The sequence below is a fragment of the Nyctibius grandis genome, chromosome 28 (genome assembly GCF_013368605.1).
Source record: "Nyctibius grandis isolate bNycGra1 chromosome 28, bNycGra1.pri, whole genome shotgun sequence".
Lineage (NCBI taxonomy): Eukaryota > Metazoa > Chordata > Aves > Nyctibiiformes > Nyctibiidae > Nyctibius > Nyctibius grandis.
Window position 1 is genome coordinate 5,532,250 of NC_090685.1, and position 19,100 is coordinate 5,551,349.

General features: G+C 42.1%; 1 protein-coding gene across 2 annotated transcripts in view; it reads left to right on the forward strand.

Annotated features, from left to right (window-relative positions):
• Positions 1-19,100, forward strand: part of TOP1 (DNA topoisomerase I) — a 67,755-nt gene that overhangs the window by 28,526 nt on the left and 20,129 nt on the right. For both annotated transcript variants that reach the window (XM_068419733.1, XM_068419734.1), the window contains exons 3-8: positions 1,656-1,758; positions 12,153-12,279; positions 12,857-12,915; positions 15,693-15,788; positions 17,068-17,143; positions 18,162-18,259. In XM_068419733.1, coding sequence (XP_068275834.1) covers positions 1,656-1,758; positions 12,153-12,279; positions 12,857-12,915; positions 15,693-15,788; positions 17,068-17,143; positions 18,162-18,259 — 559 coding nt within the window. The remainder of the gene's footprint in view (positions 1-1,655; positions 1,759-12,152; positions 12,280-12,856; positions 12,916-15,692; positions 15,789-17,067; positions 17,144-18,161; positions 18,260-19,100) is intronic.

Here is a 19,100-nt window from a genome sequence, read left to right on the forward strand (position 1 = left end):
CGCCAAGCTGAGGAGGACGAGGAAAGATGCAGAAGACAAGCTGGAGGCTTGAATGGCAGCATTTGTATGGTGTTTTGTATTGTCTTACTGCAGGTGTCTGAAAACAATACCTGAAGTTATTGCAAGCAATAGATTAAAATCATATCCAGTGGAAACATGACTGTGGGTATGTTTCCACTAAAACCAGTTGAATGTTTTGAGGTTAGAAGAGCTGGTGTCAGTTAAGGAGAAAAATGAATTTGTGGTGAAAGACTTGGAGTCAGGAGGACGAGGCTTGTTCCTGGCTCTGCAATGTATTTCCCATGTGACTGTGAAAGTCACAAAATCCTTGTGTTGCAGTTTCCTATTCTTAGTGTGGGGATAGTAGCCTTTTTAGAGGCACAGTAACATCTTTACAATTAATTAAGCATTAATACCTTACATCTAGTGTCTCTGGTGGAAATTCTGGCGCTATTATCTGCAAACAGTTGCCAAAGTCAGCACAGCCTTTTAGGTATCCTGAGGAGCTTACTTAATTTTTAGTTGCTTTGAGAAGCATGTTAAAAACAAAACAAAACCTGAGAGAAGTCTTTGGGTATGCACACATTCTTCCCAACATCACGGTGACCTTGACTGTAAATGATAGTGCCTTTTGAGGTGGGTTTGAGGTGCTAGTTCAGCCTCGGCTCCTTTTTGATCTACTTACAAAGAACATTTAAGGACCTAAAGATGCTTGTAAATGAGTTTATTTACAGTTCAACTATGTTGCTCTTTTTCTGTGCTGGATCTGTTTCCTTGGCGCTTTAAAGGACTTTTTCTGTTGCAGTACAGTTGTTCACTGAGGATGGGAAATGTCACTCGGAGTAGAAATTGATACCAATAAAATGACTGTGTTCATGTAGATTTACTTGAGTGCCATCTCCCATTTATTACTTGTCACTTAATTTGGACCAGCCCTAACCTGTGTAGGTGTGTTGCCACCAGCACATACTCATTACAGCTGTCATGTTGGATTTTCTTGGTGGGGCTGTTATTGGAGGGAGGTATCTCCTGCAGAAGAGCAGCATGAGGAGAGAATTCCTAGTCCTCTTTTCTTGTCACCCTTTCTATTCCTCTTCCCTCCTTCCTTCCCCTTTCCCTTGCTGTGTGCCTGTCATGTCATGCACTGTTGGGGATAAGAATAAGACTATTTTAATTTGGGGGAGGGCTGCTTTGTTTAGACCAGATATTTGTGGAAGTAGTAGTCTAATTTCTAGGATTCAGCAGGCTTAACATTTCAGCTTTATGCTTGTTCTTGTATCCTCATAATCTATCTGATATGAAATACTTACAGGCATAGGAAGCCAGGTTTCCCATGTGCCAAATAGGACTGAACTTGCTATAACCATACTTACCTATTTAATAAGAAGAGTTGCAATTCTTCAGGGTCTGTAAAGCATTTAAAGCATTGAACTAAAGACCATCTAAATGCAGCTGTTGCCAAGATGAATTAACTTCTGCTGCAGGGACAATGACTCCATTTAGGACCTCTGAAACTAAGATTTTTGTTACAAATTTTGAATTGCAGAAAATACTGGTATGGGGTGGGGAAAAATGCAGAGGTTCAGAGGGAGGCATGGAGTTTTCTCCCAACTTTATTTCTTAATTTATTTTTTTTTTTGCCTCTCTGCTTGCAGATTCTCACAAACACAAAGATAAACACAAAGACCGAGAACACCGGCACAAAGAGCACAAGAAGGACAAGGAAAAAGACCGGGAAAAGTCCAAGCACAGTAATAGGTGAGGAAAAAGTTGATGAAGTCCTCAGGCTGAAACACGGTTACACATGCAGTCTTACAAGAATTACTCTGATAATATATGAGGACGGAATTGCTACATTTTGAGTGTGGTTTATACGAGTGTAGGTGCTTTAAGCCTAACTTCTGTCACTGCATGCGTTTCCATATGGGTAGCTGAAGTAGTGTATCTTGCAAATATGAGCCAATACTAGTGTATAAATTGTAGCTTAGTGTTATTAAAGGCGTCGAAAACTAGTTTAACCCCACCTTCATGAAGATTGATCAGTTTTGTTCATAATCTTTTTTTTTGTGTGGTTTCAGTTGTCAGAAATGTGGAGCTCTTTTGAGTGTTGATATAAACCCCACTGTTTTAGCATAGATGAACCTGATGTGACTACTAAGCCTTCAAATAATTAGAAGTGTCTGGAAAGATGGTCCCCCAGAATGATGGTGGTGTCCTTGGCCTGCTACCACAATGGCTGAATACCTGAACACTGTGAGGCAGTTATGGATTTCTGCTGGGTTGGGTGATGGACCTGAGAGGATTGCTGTGCTGTTTTGTCTGATACCGTTGATACACTACGCTGCCACTATATGGGGAAGGTGTTTCATGCCAGTCACCTGCCTTATCATCCACACTGAACATAAACACTCTGCAATGACCTGTAGCTCTTGAGGTGGTGGTGAATTCCACGGTCCCGTTGATACCCTAGCCTAGGCTGGGAACTGCAAAAACCAGGATGTGCAGGTCTGTCCGTAGTGATTTGGTCTGATGGAGCACAGGGCAAGTACGGCACACACAGGATGTTACTCAGAAAAGCTTTCCTGGTTGTAACTCCTGACGTGCAGGTGCCGCAGAGCCTACATTGACAATGACACTTGCAAAAAACAACCCAGTTCCTGGAGAGTAAGTTTCTGTTGTGACACTTGGTGAATGGCAAATAGTGTTTATGCTATGGCCAAGCAAGTGTTACTAATTGCTGTGCAACTGTGATAACACAATCTAGAAATTAATAAAAAGCTTGTGTTAACAATGATTTTATTAAAAAGAAGTGTGGAAAGAAGGAGACAGTCTGGGCTGAGCAGTGGGTCTGTTTTATCGGGGTCGTACTTTGAGTTTTCTGTGACCTTTTGAGAAGTTACACAACCTTACTGTTCCATAATACGTTTCTTCCTTTTTTCTTTTGAAAGTAAATTGTTGTCGGGGGGCAAAAAATCTAGGCCAAATAACTTGCAGAGTTTACTGGCTTCCACAGCAAAGATGAAATGCTTTGGACACATTCTTTGCTCCCATATCTATATTGCCTTGATTTCTGATTTTCATTTTTCTGATCTTCAAGCATGCACCCCAAAATTGACTTGTCTCGCGTTTCCAGGTGTTCATTGCTCACTTGAAAAACCGTTCTCCTGCAATCTTAGCAAAGTACATCCTTTTGTAAGGAGTAATGTAAGGACTATCTTTAAATTTCCAGGGTTCATTAATAATTTGACCTTATTTTTGTAGGAGTTGGAAATGGTCAGCGTATTCTTAACTGGAAGAACTAATTATGGCTTATAACTTGAAGCTGCACGCTACTGATTGTGTAAATACCAAAACAGTGGAAAGGAGATAAGAATGGCTAATGTGTTTTGTGAGGTGTAGCTCATGAGATGATACGTAATCACGCTTTATCTTGCAGCAATTCCTTCCTCCCTACAGTGTTGCCTTGAAATCCTTATGAGAAAGGCATCGTGTTTTCTAGGCACTGTGCCTAAAGCTTCCAGACAGTTTCGTTTATCTGTTAAGTGTTCATTTGTCCTGTGAGCACAACTGCATCTTTGAGTCCCATGACAGGGTTACATCTGTGTGTATGCCATGACTGAGTGCATGCATGTGCAGGGGGTTTGTTCAAGGCATGGTTTGGGGAGAGATGACATAATATTGCTTTGCCCCTCAGGCCCCTACGCAAGGTGGGACTTCACTTCCCCAGGCTGAGTGCACAGCTTGTGAAGGTTTTCTGTGTAGTGTTTTCTGCCTTTCAAAACTTTCACCTTAAAAATGAATGTATTATAGCGCTGAATCATGAGATCCTGTCTTGAAGGTGGTACTCGGGGAAGATAATGTACGCAGACGTGCGTGCGGTGCTCTGGCTGGATCGCTCCTTCAGGAGCGCGCTAAAAATCTTCATTGCCCTGTTCATGCTCAGCCGTGCACAGGGTACCTGAATGCTTGCTGTGTGAAGCCGGCTGGTTTCTAAGAAAAACTTTTTAGAAATAACTGACATCATAATTGAAATTTAAGCATTTCTTCCTCAAATCCTTTGATTCAGCTGTCATCCACGTAATTCCGTAAGTGTAAGTTGTGTCTATAAGGATTAGGCTTAGGTAACTATTGTCTTGTGAAGGAGAGGCAGGGGGTGGAGGCAGATCTCTGGTGACCAGGGAATTGCTCAGGGGAGCTGCTGGAAGGAGCTGAATGGAGCACATGCTTGTGGCCAGGCGACTGCCAAGTGTTCATGTGGATGGTGTGAATCCAAGGATGGCAGAGGCCAGACTGGTGAGTTACGGGACAGGATGAGGAAGGACTGAAGCAAGCCGAGTTCCTGCTCAGGCTCCATTACTGCAGTCACGGTACCAAAATACTTTCCTGGACAGAGCCAAGATGAACAGAGAAGTCTGAATTTTAGGATGGCCTGCGTGACTGTCCAGCATTCGTCACTGTCGTACTGCTAAGCAGATGGGTTGCACTGGGGAGGGGGCGTTTGATCACTTTGCCATTTTTAATAGCTTTTTATTTTGCCAGTGGTGGGAGGGAAGGAAACTGCATGGTGGGGAAATACTGGAGAATCATCCTCTTTCAGAAGGGCTCTTAGCTGTGATGGCACAAGACCAAAGGCAAAATTGTTCTTGGGGGAATCAGAATCAGTTTGGTTGGAAAAGACCTTAAAGACCATCAAGGCCAAGGGAAGAATAGTGAGGGCTCTGTGATTGCCTACACTTCATTAGTTTTGAAAATCTTGGCTTAGCCCTTTGTAACCCAGCCCCACAGCGGTGCCACCATGTTACTGTGACCATCCAGCACTTCCCATCTGCAGCAAAAAAATCAGCTGAACCCAGCTGCAGGGCACGGCACAGACCTCTGAGAGCCTCTGCCCTGCTGAGGACTGTGACAGCCATTTTGCTACGGGATATTTCTTCACAGAAGAATTTTGAAGGAAAAAAACCTGCCTGTTTGTACTGAAGCTTGTCCTTTGACAATGAAAAACAAGTGAAAAGTAGCCATTACTCTGTTAGAAATGAAACAAAAAATTTCCAAGGTAACAAGGATGTGGGATTTTCCAATGGTTTTTACCTGTGTAGGGAATTTTTAAAGCACTTGATAAAAGCCTGTCACCTGTTGCTAAAATTGAAAATGAATCCTGTAGAAAAGTTTATCTTAGATTAATAGCACTGCATGTAAATCTTCAGAAAATCCATTCTGTATTTCAGAAAAGCTGCTGTATTATTGCAAAAGACGTGCTGTGTCTTTGATAATTCGCAAAGATGTTGGACGATGCTTTAGCAGAAATCCAAGCTGTTGTGGGTGAAATTTGGGGTTGTACCTCCATGGCATTTTATACAGAGTGTCTGAAGAGTCCCCTGATTGCATTCAGAGAAGTACAGTACTCCATCGGACATTGTACACAGTTAAGAGCGTTGTCTGGATGTCTTTGAAGCAGATCGGTTTTATGTCTGTAACACTTTGACAATTTCATTTCCTGCCTTGTATGTAAAAAAGCCTTTTAAAATAAAACCTGCATCAAGAAGGCAGAACTCTTCCAATGCAGGAGGATAAATGTTTCCTGTATCCAGACTTTGAAGGATCTAAACTGCCAAGATAAGTCTCAGAAATACCTAAAATAGATAATTTTGATTTCATATGGCAGAAGTGTGTGGAGTGGTATGTAGAACCTCTTAATTTTGCTTCTTGCTTTCCTTCTCTCCCACTCACAAGATGACACTTCTGTATCTTAACCACTCCTTTACAGCTGTAGTAAACTAGGAGAGAACATTTGTATGCCTCAGATCTTCTCCCTCACCCCTCAAGGAAAGAAAATGCAAAGCCCACTTAAGAAAAATCCATATCAAAGAATAAATCCACATCGCTATCAAGCAGTCTCTATCAAGCAAAGTGTTTTCTTTTGCTCCTTTTCTCAGGCCTGTACTTCCCCATCCCCAAAAGAAAATCTAATACACACCCATTAAATATTAAATGTCAGTGGTTAAAAAAATAAAAAGAAACAAATCTGAAGTGGCAAGAGGTTTCTGATCCGTGAGAGAGGAGCATTTCAAACAAGCAGACCATGTGAAATAATGAAATAACAGGTCCTTTGAAGCCAAGACATGTTAGAGATCGGTTTAAAAGTGTTCGCAGTAACAAGTGTCTTTCTGCCAGGTGTCTCGGGCTTTGTGTGTGGTGTGTGGGCTGGCAGGAGACTGAAGAGAGCAGAAACGGCTGTGAGAGGGAACGGGAGTAAAGAGGCTGCTCCTGCAGCTCTGATCCGCGTTGTCGATGTGACAAGCATCTGAGCCGCAGGAGGAAAATCTTCTGTCGGATTGCATATTTCCTCCGTTTACCAAATCTCTTGTGATCACAGCTTGAGATGAGCAAAAGCATGGAACACATAAGGGATTTATAGACCTGATCTTCACTGGCGTCTTCTAAGTTTTATGGTTTTGCTAGGAAAAACACAGATTCCAGGCGCTTGCTAGTCGTCAATGAAGATAAATTTCAGTTCAGACTTCTTGCACACCTCCTCTGATTCATTATGAATAATAAGCAGTGTGTGCATTGGGGGCAGGCAGAGGCAGGGATCTCTGATGTAGGGGAAAAAGCAATTTTAAAAAAAATATCAGCACCCCCTGTTACCTGCCATAGGTGGTTTTGTTTTTATTCCCTGTTTGAGTGCACAGTTCACATTGATCAGCTTTCTAACGTGACACTGCCTTCCAGTAGTAAAAATTTTTGCTTTTCATTTAGTAGCATGCCCGATTCTCGCACATCCATAGAAAGTGCATGCTAAGCCTGATCCTCATCTCAATCTGTGAATATGGATCTACTTTCTAATATTTTTATCAGCTGTTGATTAGTCCAGCTTTTTATCTTGTTCCTCGTGCTGAGGGCTTGATCTGTTATCGGTGAAAACTGGTGAAAAGACTCTTTCAACTCTGGGAAAAGTGGTTTCAGGTTGGTTTTTTTTATTATATTGCTGAAATCCCAGCAGAAATATTGGGGCTTATGTGTTCATTCCCTGTAATACCATATGATAGCCCTCTTAACAGTGAGCATAAAACACTGCAAGCCAGCTGAAAACTTGTCCTTTGCTGGTGTGCCTTCTGCTTCTGAAGTGCTCCCTGCACAGTCAGCCGTTCCTTGGTGTGCGTTCGGCTGAACACGATCACAGTTTTCCATTAATGCTGTATTACGTCAAACGAGACATGGGCTGCGTAACCTATGCTCTGTCCCTATTGTGTTTTTAGATTTCACTAAAATCACAGCTCCCTGTTATTTTACGCTCCAGTTGCACTGTGGCAGCTCCTGAGAAGGGAAGCAGAGCTCCCCTTGCAGCAGGCTCTGGTGCTCGCTCGTAGCAGATTCTCAGTCACGAGCTAATTACAGCTGAGAAAATGAGAGAGGGGGAAATAAGAGACACTTTAGATAAAGCATCCTTCCCAGCTTGTGGTTCTGCAGCTGGAATGGAAAGGGCCTGGGAAGGGATTATTAACGTACATAAATGGCACCTGAAGAATGCGGTGTTAAATGACTGCGAAGCTGTCGTGGTTTGACGAAGGAAGCTGCGATCTGCACATCTGCCGTCCTTTGGAAACACTTTCCACTTGTGCCTTTCCCACGTGACCGCAGCGTGAGCAGCTGCTGCCAGGTGCCTGTTCTCCCTTCCTCTCCCTCTCCTCCCTCCTGTCCTCCTCCAGGCATCCTCCCTGGGAAACACAGCCACGCTTTCAAGGGAAATGGCTGCTTCTGTTGCATTTACTGCTTCATGCGCTTCAGCCGGAGCTCTCCAAGGCCTTCACATGTCCTCGTTCACACTAAAGCTCTAAAAGACAGAAGCAAACTGGCAAAAAGGCTGTAGTGCTGTAGCACGTGCTCTGCTCATCTGGCCTTTCTCTGAGCTAAGCCATTACATCTCTAGATAATGTAATCCCTGGTTCTGCCTGTATTAATACGGTGCCCTACTGTACTTTGTTACCTTTAAAAAAAACACAACAGTGCGGTCGTCAGTATTAAGCACTTTCAGAGGCATAAAACTCTTGAGTGCCATTGCAGTGGCTGAACTATAACGGTCTGGGTGAAAAGGAAGATCTTACTTTGTCGGCAAGGCTGGGTCTTTCTAAAACAGATTGTGAACAACTGTTTTATAATCCAGTTGTCCTCTTTTCTGGCTAACTTGCACTGAAGCTTCCCTCTACCTTCTGGGGGTTTTGCTGTCCTACTTGAGGGTCTTCAAGCTGGCTTGTTGGCAGAGGGGTATGTGCAGGAGAGGTAACGAAGGATCCATAGTGCTCTGAGAAACGAACTCAGGCTAAAATTATCTGGGTGCATGTGGTCTTGAGACCTTTTTGTTTGGTTGTGTTTCGTTTCTTTAAAGAAAAGTGATTTTTTTCAGTTTTGAATCAGCCAGGAAGACAGAATTCTGATCTTTAAATTGTTCCCTGTCCATCCTAATAACAGCTTTGGGGTTGTCTGGAAATAGCTTTCTGATAGAAGGCTGAAAACTCTTCTTCAGGGTAAGAATGACATCCTGTTGCCTTCTCTTTTCTTTCGAGATTAGTGAGGCGGTTAAATTGTGTTCCCCTGGAGCCTGGCATAAGTACCTCAGCCAAATGAAAGCCCAAAGCTGCTCAGCTTGCTGACTGAAGTTAATACCTGTGCAACTTGCTTTGCTTTTGGAGAAAAAAAAAAAGTTACTCAGGATTGTTGCTTGAAGCCTTTGTTACCAGCGCGTTTCCAAATGGGCTTTTGTGAGAGGTGCGGATTTCAGGCCCTCCTGGGGAAGAGGGGCACATGCGTTCATCGTTGCACGTGTCAGAAATTTTTTGGACTGAATTGTTGAAGTCAGAGCTGTGGTCCAGTATTTAGAAACACACAGGGCTCACAAGCAGTCTACTTACAAATGAGGGAAATAAATTTATGCTCTCTTTCTACATTGGAGCAAGTAGCACATGAAAACAGATTTTTATCTGGGGAATTTCTTCCAGCCGCATACCAGGAGCAGCAGCAAGCAGGACCTCAGGGGCTAGCCACCAGTACTGTTGTTTTGAACATGAAGCTGCAGAGGGAAACTGGAGACAGAGTTTCCTTGGGTTATCTGAGCCCGCATCACTTTGCTGAGAAATCTTACTGCTCGCCGCAGAGCAAAGGGGAAGGATAGTCTTGTGATTAAAAAAATAAAAACAGCAGCAACCAAGACTGAGTCAGGAATCCAGACTTCTTGATTCTGACTGTGGTGCTGAAAACATCTTGGTTTTTTTGCTGAAAGATCTTAGCTTTAGATTAGATTGCATAACAGCTTTTCAATAATGGCCAGTTGCTCTCTTTAAAGATGTCATTTGAGCTTCTACTTAAGCAAGCCTAAGTTTTTAGAACTGTTTTTATTCCAGCCGTAGTCTGTAAGCATTCAGCACCCACAAAAATTGTCACTGCTTCTCTAGGCTGATGGGATTTTCTTACTTTTTCAGTATTAACTTTGCAGATGTAGATTGTCATCTATTCATTTGCTTTTAGTCACATTTTGGGTACATCCCAGGGCAGTACCAGTCACATATTGAAAGCTAGTGCTTTTGGCTGCTAGTGAGAATGAGTATGGTGCTTTTGAAAACTTTAAACTTGTTTTTTTTTTTTTTCATTTTTTTTGCTATTCCAAACTCTGAAGCAACAGACACTGCCATGAACTTTACCTTAGAGAACTAACTCCATCGATTGCAGTGTGTACCATGCTTTGAAGATGCAAATTGTTGTCTGAGGAAAACATGTTATTTTAGGTAGGATTTAAATACCAAATAAGAACAAGAAAGAGTCAGAAAATAGACACAAGCAGACTTGCAGAGAACAAAATGGGTCTAAGCCTTGCGTGTTTAGTATGTTTTTTCCTGTATGACGATATACCTTTGTAATTTTAAAACTTAAATCTTTGGCAAATGGGGTACCTAGCATACAGATAACAGTACAAAATATCAAGTCAGAATTTCCAGACCCTCTGGGTTTAAAAATTATTAATAAAAAGTGTCAGGTTTGTGCTTTCAGACCATCACTGAATCTAGTTGGAGCAAAGGAAAATGAAATGGGTGTCTTGAGTCTGAGACACTGATGAATAAACAGGGTACAGAAACGGGGATGTCAGAGCTGAGCAAGAGTAGCAGGCATCTCGTGGATGTCCGAGCTCCAGCGTCAGGATGTTCTGTATGTACTTGCATGTCCTGATCACACAGTGTACATAACACGATCTGCTGGGTAAGAATAGTCTGCAGTTGTTGAATCTTCACTCACAGGCAACATGTGGTGCTGGGAGTCTATCTACAAGAATTTCTAGAGTGTCAGTTGCCTTTTAATATTTAGATACTCCTTTACAGTTTTATATGTAGTATACAGAGGTTGCTAGAGAGTTAAACTGATTTTTCTTCCTACCAATCTCTTTTCATGTGGCACAGTATGTGAATATACTGATTTCCTTCAGAGATGGATTTTCATGCTTTGGCTGCTTGGGCTTGGAAGGCTGGTGTGTATTTATTGGAGTGTGTGCTACTCTGAGCTTCAATAATTTAGACCTTTTGCAGGTTCAGGTCCATTCGTGCTAGTGTTACGTGAGGCTCTGAAACTCTCCACGTTGGACTTTACTCTGCAGTTCTACAGCTTGGGTGTGGATTGGCATATTTGTCACTGTGGTTGCCTTCCTCTAATCACACGCAAGCTTTATGGGAGCTGGTTAATGTGCTGCTTGCTTTCTGTAGCCATCAAACATCCAACCCTTTTGCAATCTGTTTTTTATGATAGGAGGAAGACTTGAAGCTTATATTGTTTTTAAAAATCATGCTCTTACCTGGCATTCCAGGCTTGCTGTTTTTCAGGGCTATGTTCCCCCAGATAGGTTTGGGCTTGCACTTGTGTATTGAAATAAGGAAGCAGCCTATTTCTAGTAAAGCTTTGCGTTGCATTGTGTGGTCCTAAGGAGAAGCAGAGTGTGTCCCAGCGAGCAGTAGTGATGGGAGTCGAGTGCTGGGGAAGGAGGAGCGTGAACTGCTAGCGTGGGGAAGGCAGCTTGCTTGGTGCCTAACCATGCCCAGTAGAAGAGAGCCCTATTTCCACTGTGCCTTTGGCTTGCTTAATTCCAGGGTGACCTCAGAGAGTCCACATAACCTTATAAATGTGTATTGAAGGCCTGTTGAATTGCCAGGCTTGCTGCTTGGCTTTCCACAGCAGTGCTGCTAATCCTCGTAGCCAGCTCTTGCAGTTTCTACCGTGAGTCTCCTGAGAGTGTTTCCTCACTTTCTGGCTCCAAAGGTCAAGTCATTCCATGAGAAAACTCATTTTCATTTAAAAACAGCCTTGTGTCTTTCTGGTTGATAAGAAAAAACTTGAAAATGTGATCCAAATGTCTCAGAAATCAGGAGGGGTTAGAAACAGAATAAAAAAAGGGCGATTTTCTTCTCCTTAGGGGCATTTTTTCCTCTGTTCTGACTAAAGAATTTTGGATATTAAACCCTCCGTAGCACCAGACTTGTCTCAGCCGAGCAGAGCTGGGCTGCCCGTGCTGGTGAGGCACAGTTGATGAAACAGCTCCGACTGAGGACTGCAGCGTTATTCCTGCCTTTTCTGTTTGACTTTGCGTAAACACAAGGACATCGCGTATCCTGTTTGCGCTGGTTTTTCCGTCTGTTTGGGAATAATAGAGATCAGCGGTTTTCTCTTTAAGTTCCAGAGATGAGAGCTGCTACAATGACAAACTGTTGTCTGAGCAAAAGCTGACACAGGCATTGATGGGACCGGCTGCTTTATTCCAGTGCCCGTTTACGTGGACTAGGAAAAAGAGGAAAAGCAGAGACAGTGGGAATTCAACCGAAAGTGTTGAGCTTTAGTGTAGCAGCTGTGGATTTCCTCAGCAATCCAGGCTGACGGGGGTTTTCCTGAGGTGGAGCGCTTGGAGGCTGTGGTTTTGTGGTATGTTCCCCTCCTGTTCCTCTTCCTCCTGAGCAGAATGGATGACATGTGACAGGAGACTGTGGTGGACCTTCCTGTTAAGGTGATCCCTTATTCTGTAGGGTTTGTAATCATCAAAACCTGTGACACTACCGCTGCAAGTTGTCTGTATTAGTCAAGTATCCTCATGTTCTCCTCTGCAAACATACTCTTTTGTCTTGCAGTGAGCACAAAGATTCCTCGGAAAAGAAACACAAAGACAAGGAGAAAACCAAACACAAAGATGGCAGCTCAGAGAAACACAAAGACAAACACAAAGATAAAGACAAGGAGAAGAGAAAGGAAGAGAAGGTAGGTGTTTCCTGTGGGACAGACAAGAGGGTGGTTCTGGTTTATACTACCGAATGGTACAAACTCAGTGGGTTAGATGTGTCTCATACTTCCAAGTTTTTACCAACCTGGACAGAATTATCCCAACGCTGACCCAGAGACTTGATTTGTGGAGTGCTAGATATGAACTTGTAAGGGCTTTATCTGCAGGTTTTGTGAATGGAAACAGTTCCACAGTGGAGCTGTGTCCACTGGCTCCACGTTTTTTCCCCTGTTACTTTTCACTTTGCCAGAGCTTAGATTCAGAGACAAGGGAGAAAAATCGGTTAGATCATGTTCGCTCCATGCAAGGACAAACTGTACACTCAACTCCAATCTACTGAAGAAATTGGAGGGCCAGAAAATACGGAATTGACTAAGACTTACAGAAAGTGTTGCTTTTTTGGTGTGTCATGTAGGTTACTAAGGGGATGAAGATATAGTCGCAGTGCCCTTTGGTTCCTTCTGCAAGTTAAATATCCTGCCTGTGTTGCATGTTGGAAAATCATAAGGTGCTCTGGGCAGTGCTAATCAGCTCCTACTTTTTTATGTTTTTCAGATTAAATTAGGTTGTGGTGATATGAAAATAAAGAAGGAAAAGGAAAATGGTTTCTCCAGGTAAGAAATCAAGTCTGTGATCTGGAAAAAGTAGCATTTTGACTATTCTTAGGTGCTCAGTGTTTGACTCCTCTCACTTGGTCTTGGGAAAAAATTGGAATGCTTTTGACCCCTTCAGACAATATATTCTTTTCAATTACGGGAATTGGTAATTGATCTACTTACCTAGTAACTGGAGATGGGAGCTGTTGAATACCTGGTATCTGCCTGCACATGCTGCGTTTGTCCAAGTATTAAACAGTTGAATTCTGGTGAGGACAGGTTGAACTATGGGAACGTTGGTAACTGGAGTTGAAAGAACCTCTGTTGTAAAATTGGTACTTGAACCCTGCAGGCAGTCTTCTGGAGACAGGGCCTTGTAAAGACAGTCCAGATTGCCTGTGAGTGTCCCTTCTGTAAGTGACTGTACAGCCAAAGCCTTTGCAGAGGAGTGACCAAGTAAGGAGGGTGCTTGTGTAAAATCAGAAGTACCTTCAGAAAATGCCTACATATCCTACTCTACTAAATTTCTGCTAGTAATAGAGCCTTCTTGACTTAGGTGTTTTATCAGTCATCACTAAGTACTTTTATTAAAAACCTGAAGCGAGCAATTGATGGAAGAGTACTTTTTCTTAATAGTTGACCAAGATGTTGTGACTTGCTTAAATACAGCCATTGGTTATTTTGAAGGTGGTAAATCTGGTCCACTGACGTACTGGAGGTCTGTGGTATGGTGGATGCATGTGTTCATATCTGTCAGTCAAGAAAAGCTTTCAGTCATGTGTCCAATTTTATGAATGGACTTAAAAAAAAAAAAATCCTTCCAGTCTCACCATGTTCTGTGGATGCAGAGAGGCTGGGAGAAGACACCTGTCTAGTCAATGCCTGTTAGTTATTCTTTGCTTATTTTGAATGTGCCCTCTTGACATGAGTTCCTCCAGCTGTTTCATTTTCCTGCTCCTATTTAAAAATGCAAACGAAGTAGTTACGCCTGGCACAGGGAAGGGGCGCCCTCTCCAGGCCCTTCTGGGGATACTCTGGAAGTAGAAGGCGATGACATTTAGGTGTTTCATGGTGTAGGAGGCAGTTAATAATAACTCTTTCTAGCCTCTGCTATTCAGCAGAATTGCATGCATGTGCTAATCTCGCCAGGAACGTTGGGTGTTCTCATACAAGGTAACTGGGTCCTCTTTAGGTCCAAGACCATTTTTTTTGTGTTTGAGAGCACCCTGGGGGAGCCATCACAATTGTTCCTTCTTCAGGGGCAAAAGCTGGCTAAGAGTAAAGTAATTATTTTCATTTTGTCCTGCTGAAATGTTCTTTTACAAATTCACCAGAGAAGAACGTCCTTACTCAGATGGTTTTGATTTTCTTCCGTAAGACTTGGTAGGATGAGCAATGTTACAGTCTTGAGAACAATGCAAGTCAAGGTTCAGCTTGGTCATACAGCTCCTTTCTTTTAGTATAATCACAATTTATTTCCCAATATTACAAAATGTTGCGAAATATTTCACTGTTAAAATAGACAAGATAAAATTCCTAGCAGCTTAATGAACAGTAGTTCCAGATTTCTGCCTGGAAGGGAGAATAAATTAAATGGGACAAATACTACTTTTTCCATAGATGTTTTGCAACTGTCTACGTGCTGCAGACTTGTGTCTTAATCATAGGCGATGCCACAGAAATGGCTTCTTAGAGCATCATGTATCTGTTTCCCCTGAGTTGCATCTGCCAGCACTGCAGTGGCTTTACAGCTGTGAAAGAGCAAACTGCCTTGTTCTGCTTCATGGACACATTACCAGCTAAAATAAGACTCCAGAATGTCTCTTGCTGAGTGTGTTCTACGAAGCAGAATGCTGCTTTTTTTTTTTCTCCCACTCCATCGAATTGCAAAATCCATATGTTGACTTGGAAACTGAGTCAGTTTGATACAGGAGTTGCTGATTGAATATGAATAGGAAAGCCCAGGATGGCACTGTTACTTTTTCTACCTGAGTGGAGCAGTGCTAAGTGCTTCAAAATGTAATTTTGAACTCTTTTGAGACGTATTTTTCTTTATGAAGATAAGTGAAAAGCTTCTGTGAAATCTAGAAAAAATGAGTTTGTTTAAAGGGATGGTATCTCTTGCACTCATACTCTTTTTTTTTCATATTACTGATGTCTTGGGAGATTATGGCTGAAAACGTTGAGCCTAATTTAATATTTGCAGTCTGTTGAAAGGGACGAGATTGTTTGCTTCCCGCAGTTTGGATAGTGAAAAGAGACTGATCGGTTTAACTTTGCCAAATCTTTGTTTCCTTTTCTGGTTTTTGCATGCCTCAGTATTTAGTTGACTAAAGATTCAGGGGAGTAGCTTTCAAATCTTTGAGTTGATAATATTTTTGTCTCTTATCAGGTTCAGTAAGGATATTGAGTTGAGACTAAATAATGTCCTCTGCCTGCACACATGCATGCATTTCAGTTTTGTTTTCAATGTACTTGAAAGTGCTGGAAGCTACAGTTGTTTTTACTCAAACCTCAAAGAAACACAGTGAAATCCAAGCAGTTGAAATTGATCTTGATGTTGCTTGAGAAATGGCAAATACGTAGGCACTGAATGCCTCTCTCCTTATGCTGCCTGTGCATATTCAGAGAATGACACACCTCAGATCTTTGGGGTCTTAAGATGACAACACATTCCCAGGACTGGAAGACATACCCATTTTGCAGAGAATCATTTCTTAAAACTGAATTGTTGCTGGTTTCTCAGAAACTTCCTATTTGAAGTTAGAACCACCTTTCTTTTCTTCTTTTTATAGTCCACCACGTATTAAAGATGAACCAGATGGTGACGGGTTTTATGTATCTCCTAAAGAGGACTCCAAACCCCTGAAAAGACCTCGAGAAGACGATGAGTAAGTGGCATGGGTGCTGCTGACTTGGATGTTTACCTTTAGTTTTAAAAAGAGAACATTGAGGGAGCAGGTGGGATTTCAGGTCATCAGCACAAACTTGTTCACATGGGTGACTGGAGGTCTGAGACCAGACTCCTTATGCTGTTGCAAGCCCTCTGACCAGGGCCAGGGTAGTATTTGTGGTGTCCAAGGCAAAATGCCATTACCTGCTTCTACAGATGGTGCTGTGAAATGTTGCAGAGCTAGTAAATAAAAAAAAAAAAAGGAAAAAACTCAGAAGGTAGGTAAAAGACACTGATGAAGACTGTAAAGCATAAATCTGAGCAAGTGAGGTATTAATGCTAGCTGAGTGGCTGTAGTGGTTTCTGTTGGGTGAGGAAATGACTGCACAAGAGGAAGAAAATGCATTGTCAGCCTGTTTGGGTGTAGGGGGGAGGTTTGCCTGCACTGCTTGGCATGATTCGCCTGGAGTCTTAATATGTCTTGAGTTATGCTGAGGACTTTTGTCTCTAAATCAGAAGAAAAATACACACGATGTTTGCCTGATACAGTAGCCTACACAGTAAAATAAAAGCCCAGTTACATCACGCTGTGATCTGTCATCATCTATGTGCATCCAGCTCTTTAGATAGTGTGACCTTACTAGCAGTCTGGAGTTAAAGGGTTGGAAGGGTTTAACCATAGTGGCATTCTGTTCTTATGTGGTATTTCTCAGTTTCCAAGAGATGGGTGTGACATCTTTTCTTTTGTGTAATCATTTGCTGCCTTCTGTTAAGTTTTTGTGACCTCCCATCTCATGTCTGCAATGGAAAGATTAAGAATTTGCCAGTAGTCAGTTCTGCTATTGTTTGAACTAGTGGGGGATGCAAAAAGTGAGCCTTGTGGGCAGATCCCAGACTGAAGACTGGAAAAGGAGTTAGGCGTAGAACATGCCACTAAACTTTTGCACATTTATTCCATCCCATGTAATCACTGAGTAGCTACTGGTGCTTTTGAATTGATTCTTCATCAAGGATGATTTTTGCTTCAGCAATCTGAAACTCGTGGAGAGGTATTCACAGTAACAGCTTATGGGTTTTAGGTTTTTGTAGGCTGTTTTGCTAGATAGGGATTATTCAGTCTTCTGAGGGAGTGGACATAAGTTTATATTCTTTACAAATTAAACGTGCCAGAAATATTGTGAACTTATGTGCACAAACTTTGTATATGTATGACTTTTCTTTGTTTTTTGTACTGGAGAATTGATTCTTTTTATCAGCTAGTCTTCGTGTTCTTACAGTGCTGAGTACAAACCCAAGAAAATCAAAACAGAAGACATCAAGAAAGCAAAGAAAAGGAAACAAGAGGAAGAAGAGGTAATGTGAAAAACAAGTTCATTTCTATGATCCAGAAAAGCAAGGCTGACAGTTTGGTGTTCAATTATGTAGAGCAGGGGGAGTCTGATGCAAGGGGAAGGAGGCAGGGGCCAGTCTGGGACAAAGCTGCATGTGGTAGATCCCCACCTGTGGTGCAGGTTAACTTATCTGAGCCATAATGAATAAAAAGTCAGGAGAACTTTCTCTCCTACTCTTAAAACAACGGATGGAGAAGATGCCTCCAGGAGGTGAACTTCCAGCCTGTTCCAGGCAATTCACAATCCTTCTGTTCAGTAGCCTGCAGAGGGTTGGGGAGCCTTACTAACAACATCTGGTAATTGCACAGATGATGTAGCACAGTTCGGAAACAGAGGAGATGAATCCGAGATCAGCTGCTAGAAAGACGCTGAAAGCTTTTAGATGGAGCCTAGGGTGGAAATTTCTTTGGAGAAGGACTTGGCGAAGAGAGGTTAGCCATAATTTGAGACTAATGAACTACAGTCCACATCTAGCAAAGATACCCTTGTGAAGCACACGTTGCAAGCACCTCCTGGCAACATGGTTAATTCTTCCCTTCAATGAAAGTGTCTCTATAGTGAGCATATACCAGTATGTTCCCAGGAGCCACCTTGCAGTGGTGTACGTGTGCTCTGAAGCATTTGCCAGACTAAATACACTAGCGCAGGCCAAGGATGGTGTTTCTGTAACTAAGCAGTCATGTTACTGTGGCCCAGAATGCTGCTTATCAGGCGAGGCAGAATAACTTGCTGTGTGTGCACTTAGCGTGTCCGAAGTGTAAAGTAAAAGAATTTGGCTTAAAACTTAAGTGGGACCATCAGCAGACTTTGACTTAATAGGATGATTTAAGAGCGCATTTATGTAGTGAGGCCACAGTAATTCAGTTGCTTGTGGTCAAACTTACGTCCCCCAAGAGACAGTCTTTTTGTTTTAAAACCTCTTTTCAGGGAGGGGAGCAAATACAGTAGCTTGTTCTAACAGTTTCTTACTCATTTTGCAGGACAGCAAAGTAAAGAAAGCTAAGAGCAAAGATAAGAAAATCCCTGAAGCGGACAAGAGAAAGAAGCCGAAAAAAGAAGAGGAGCAAAAATGGAAATGGTAACTATATATCAGTGATGTAGGCTCCCCTCTGCACCTGGACCTTCCCTGTTACTTCCCATGCGGGCTGAATAAGCACATCTGGCTTTCTCTTTCATTGATTCAGGAGGATTTGTTGTGAATAATTGGCTTAGGTTCTGGTAAGCTCTAAATAAATCTCATTCACTATGTTCATCCTCTGAAGGAGAAGTGAAATATCTCTTTTTGGTACACCTAAAACAAGAAATAAGTTTTTTGTGGTGTGTTTTGTTGTTGTGGGGTTTTTGGGTTTTTTTTGTGTATGTTTAGAATGTAGAGGCTGTAACGTTCTTGTACTGGTGTTCTTGTGCCCAGAACCTGCTCCTTGCTGCGATATGAAAACTTGTGGGCTTGGAGTATCAGCAGGAATATATAAATAGATGCAGGTGTATTTGCTAGTATTGTAGTAGATCTTTCTGTGTTATATAGAGGCTACAACATGAGGGGGTGTCTACCTTTTTATTCTAGCTGGATGTCAACTGTGTGCCTCTCAAAACTGCTTCTGCCTCTGGCACAAAAATGACAGTTGGTCAAGTGACCAATTAAACTTGGGCTCTTTGGAACATGAATTTTCAAAATAAGTTTTGAATGGAAAGCATTTTGTGTCTTGTCCAAGATCCTAAAGTAACATCGCTGAGCAACTGAAGTTGTGCTTTCACTCACTCTTCAATTTTTTTAGAACCTTTTTAAAATAAATCTGAACTTTGTGGTTCATTTGGAAGACAGGCCTGTTCTGCATCAGTAGTGCTCTGGGTAAGAAACCTGCTGGGTTTTTTTTTTTTAACTATCCGCAATAATTTAAGCTATTGTTATTGCTGGATTT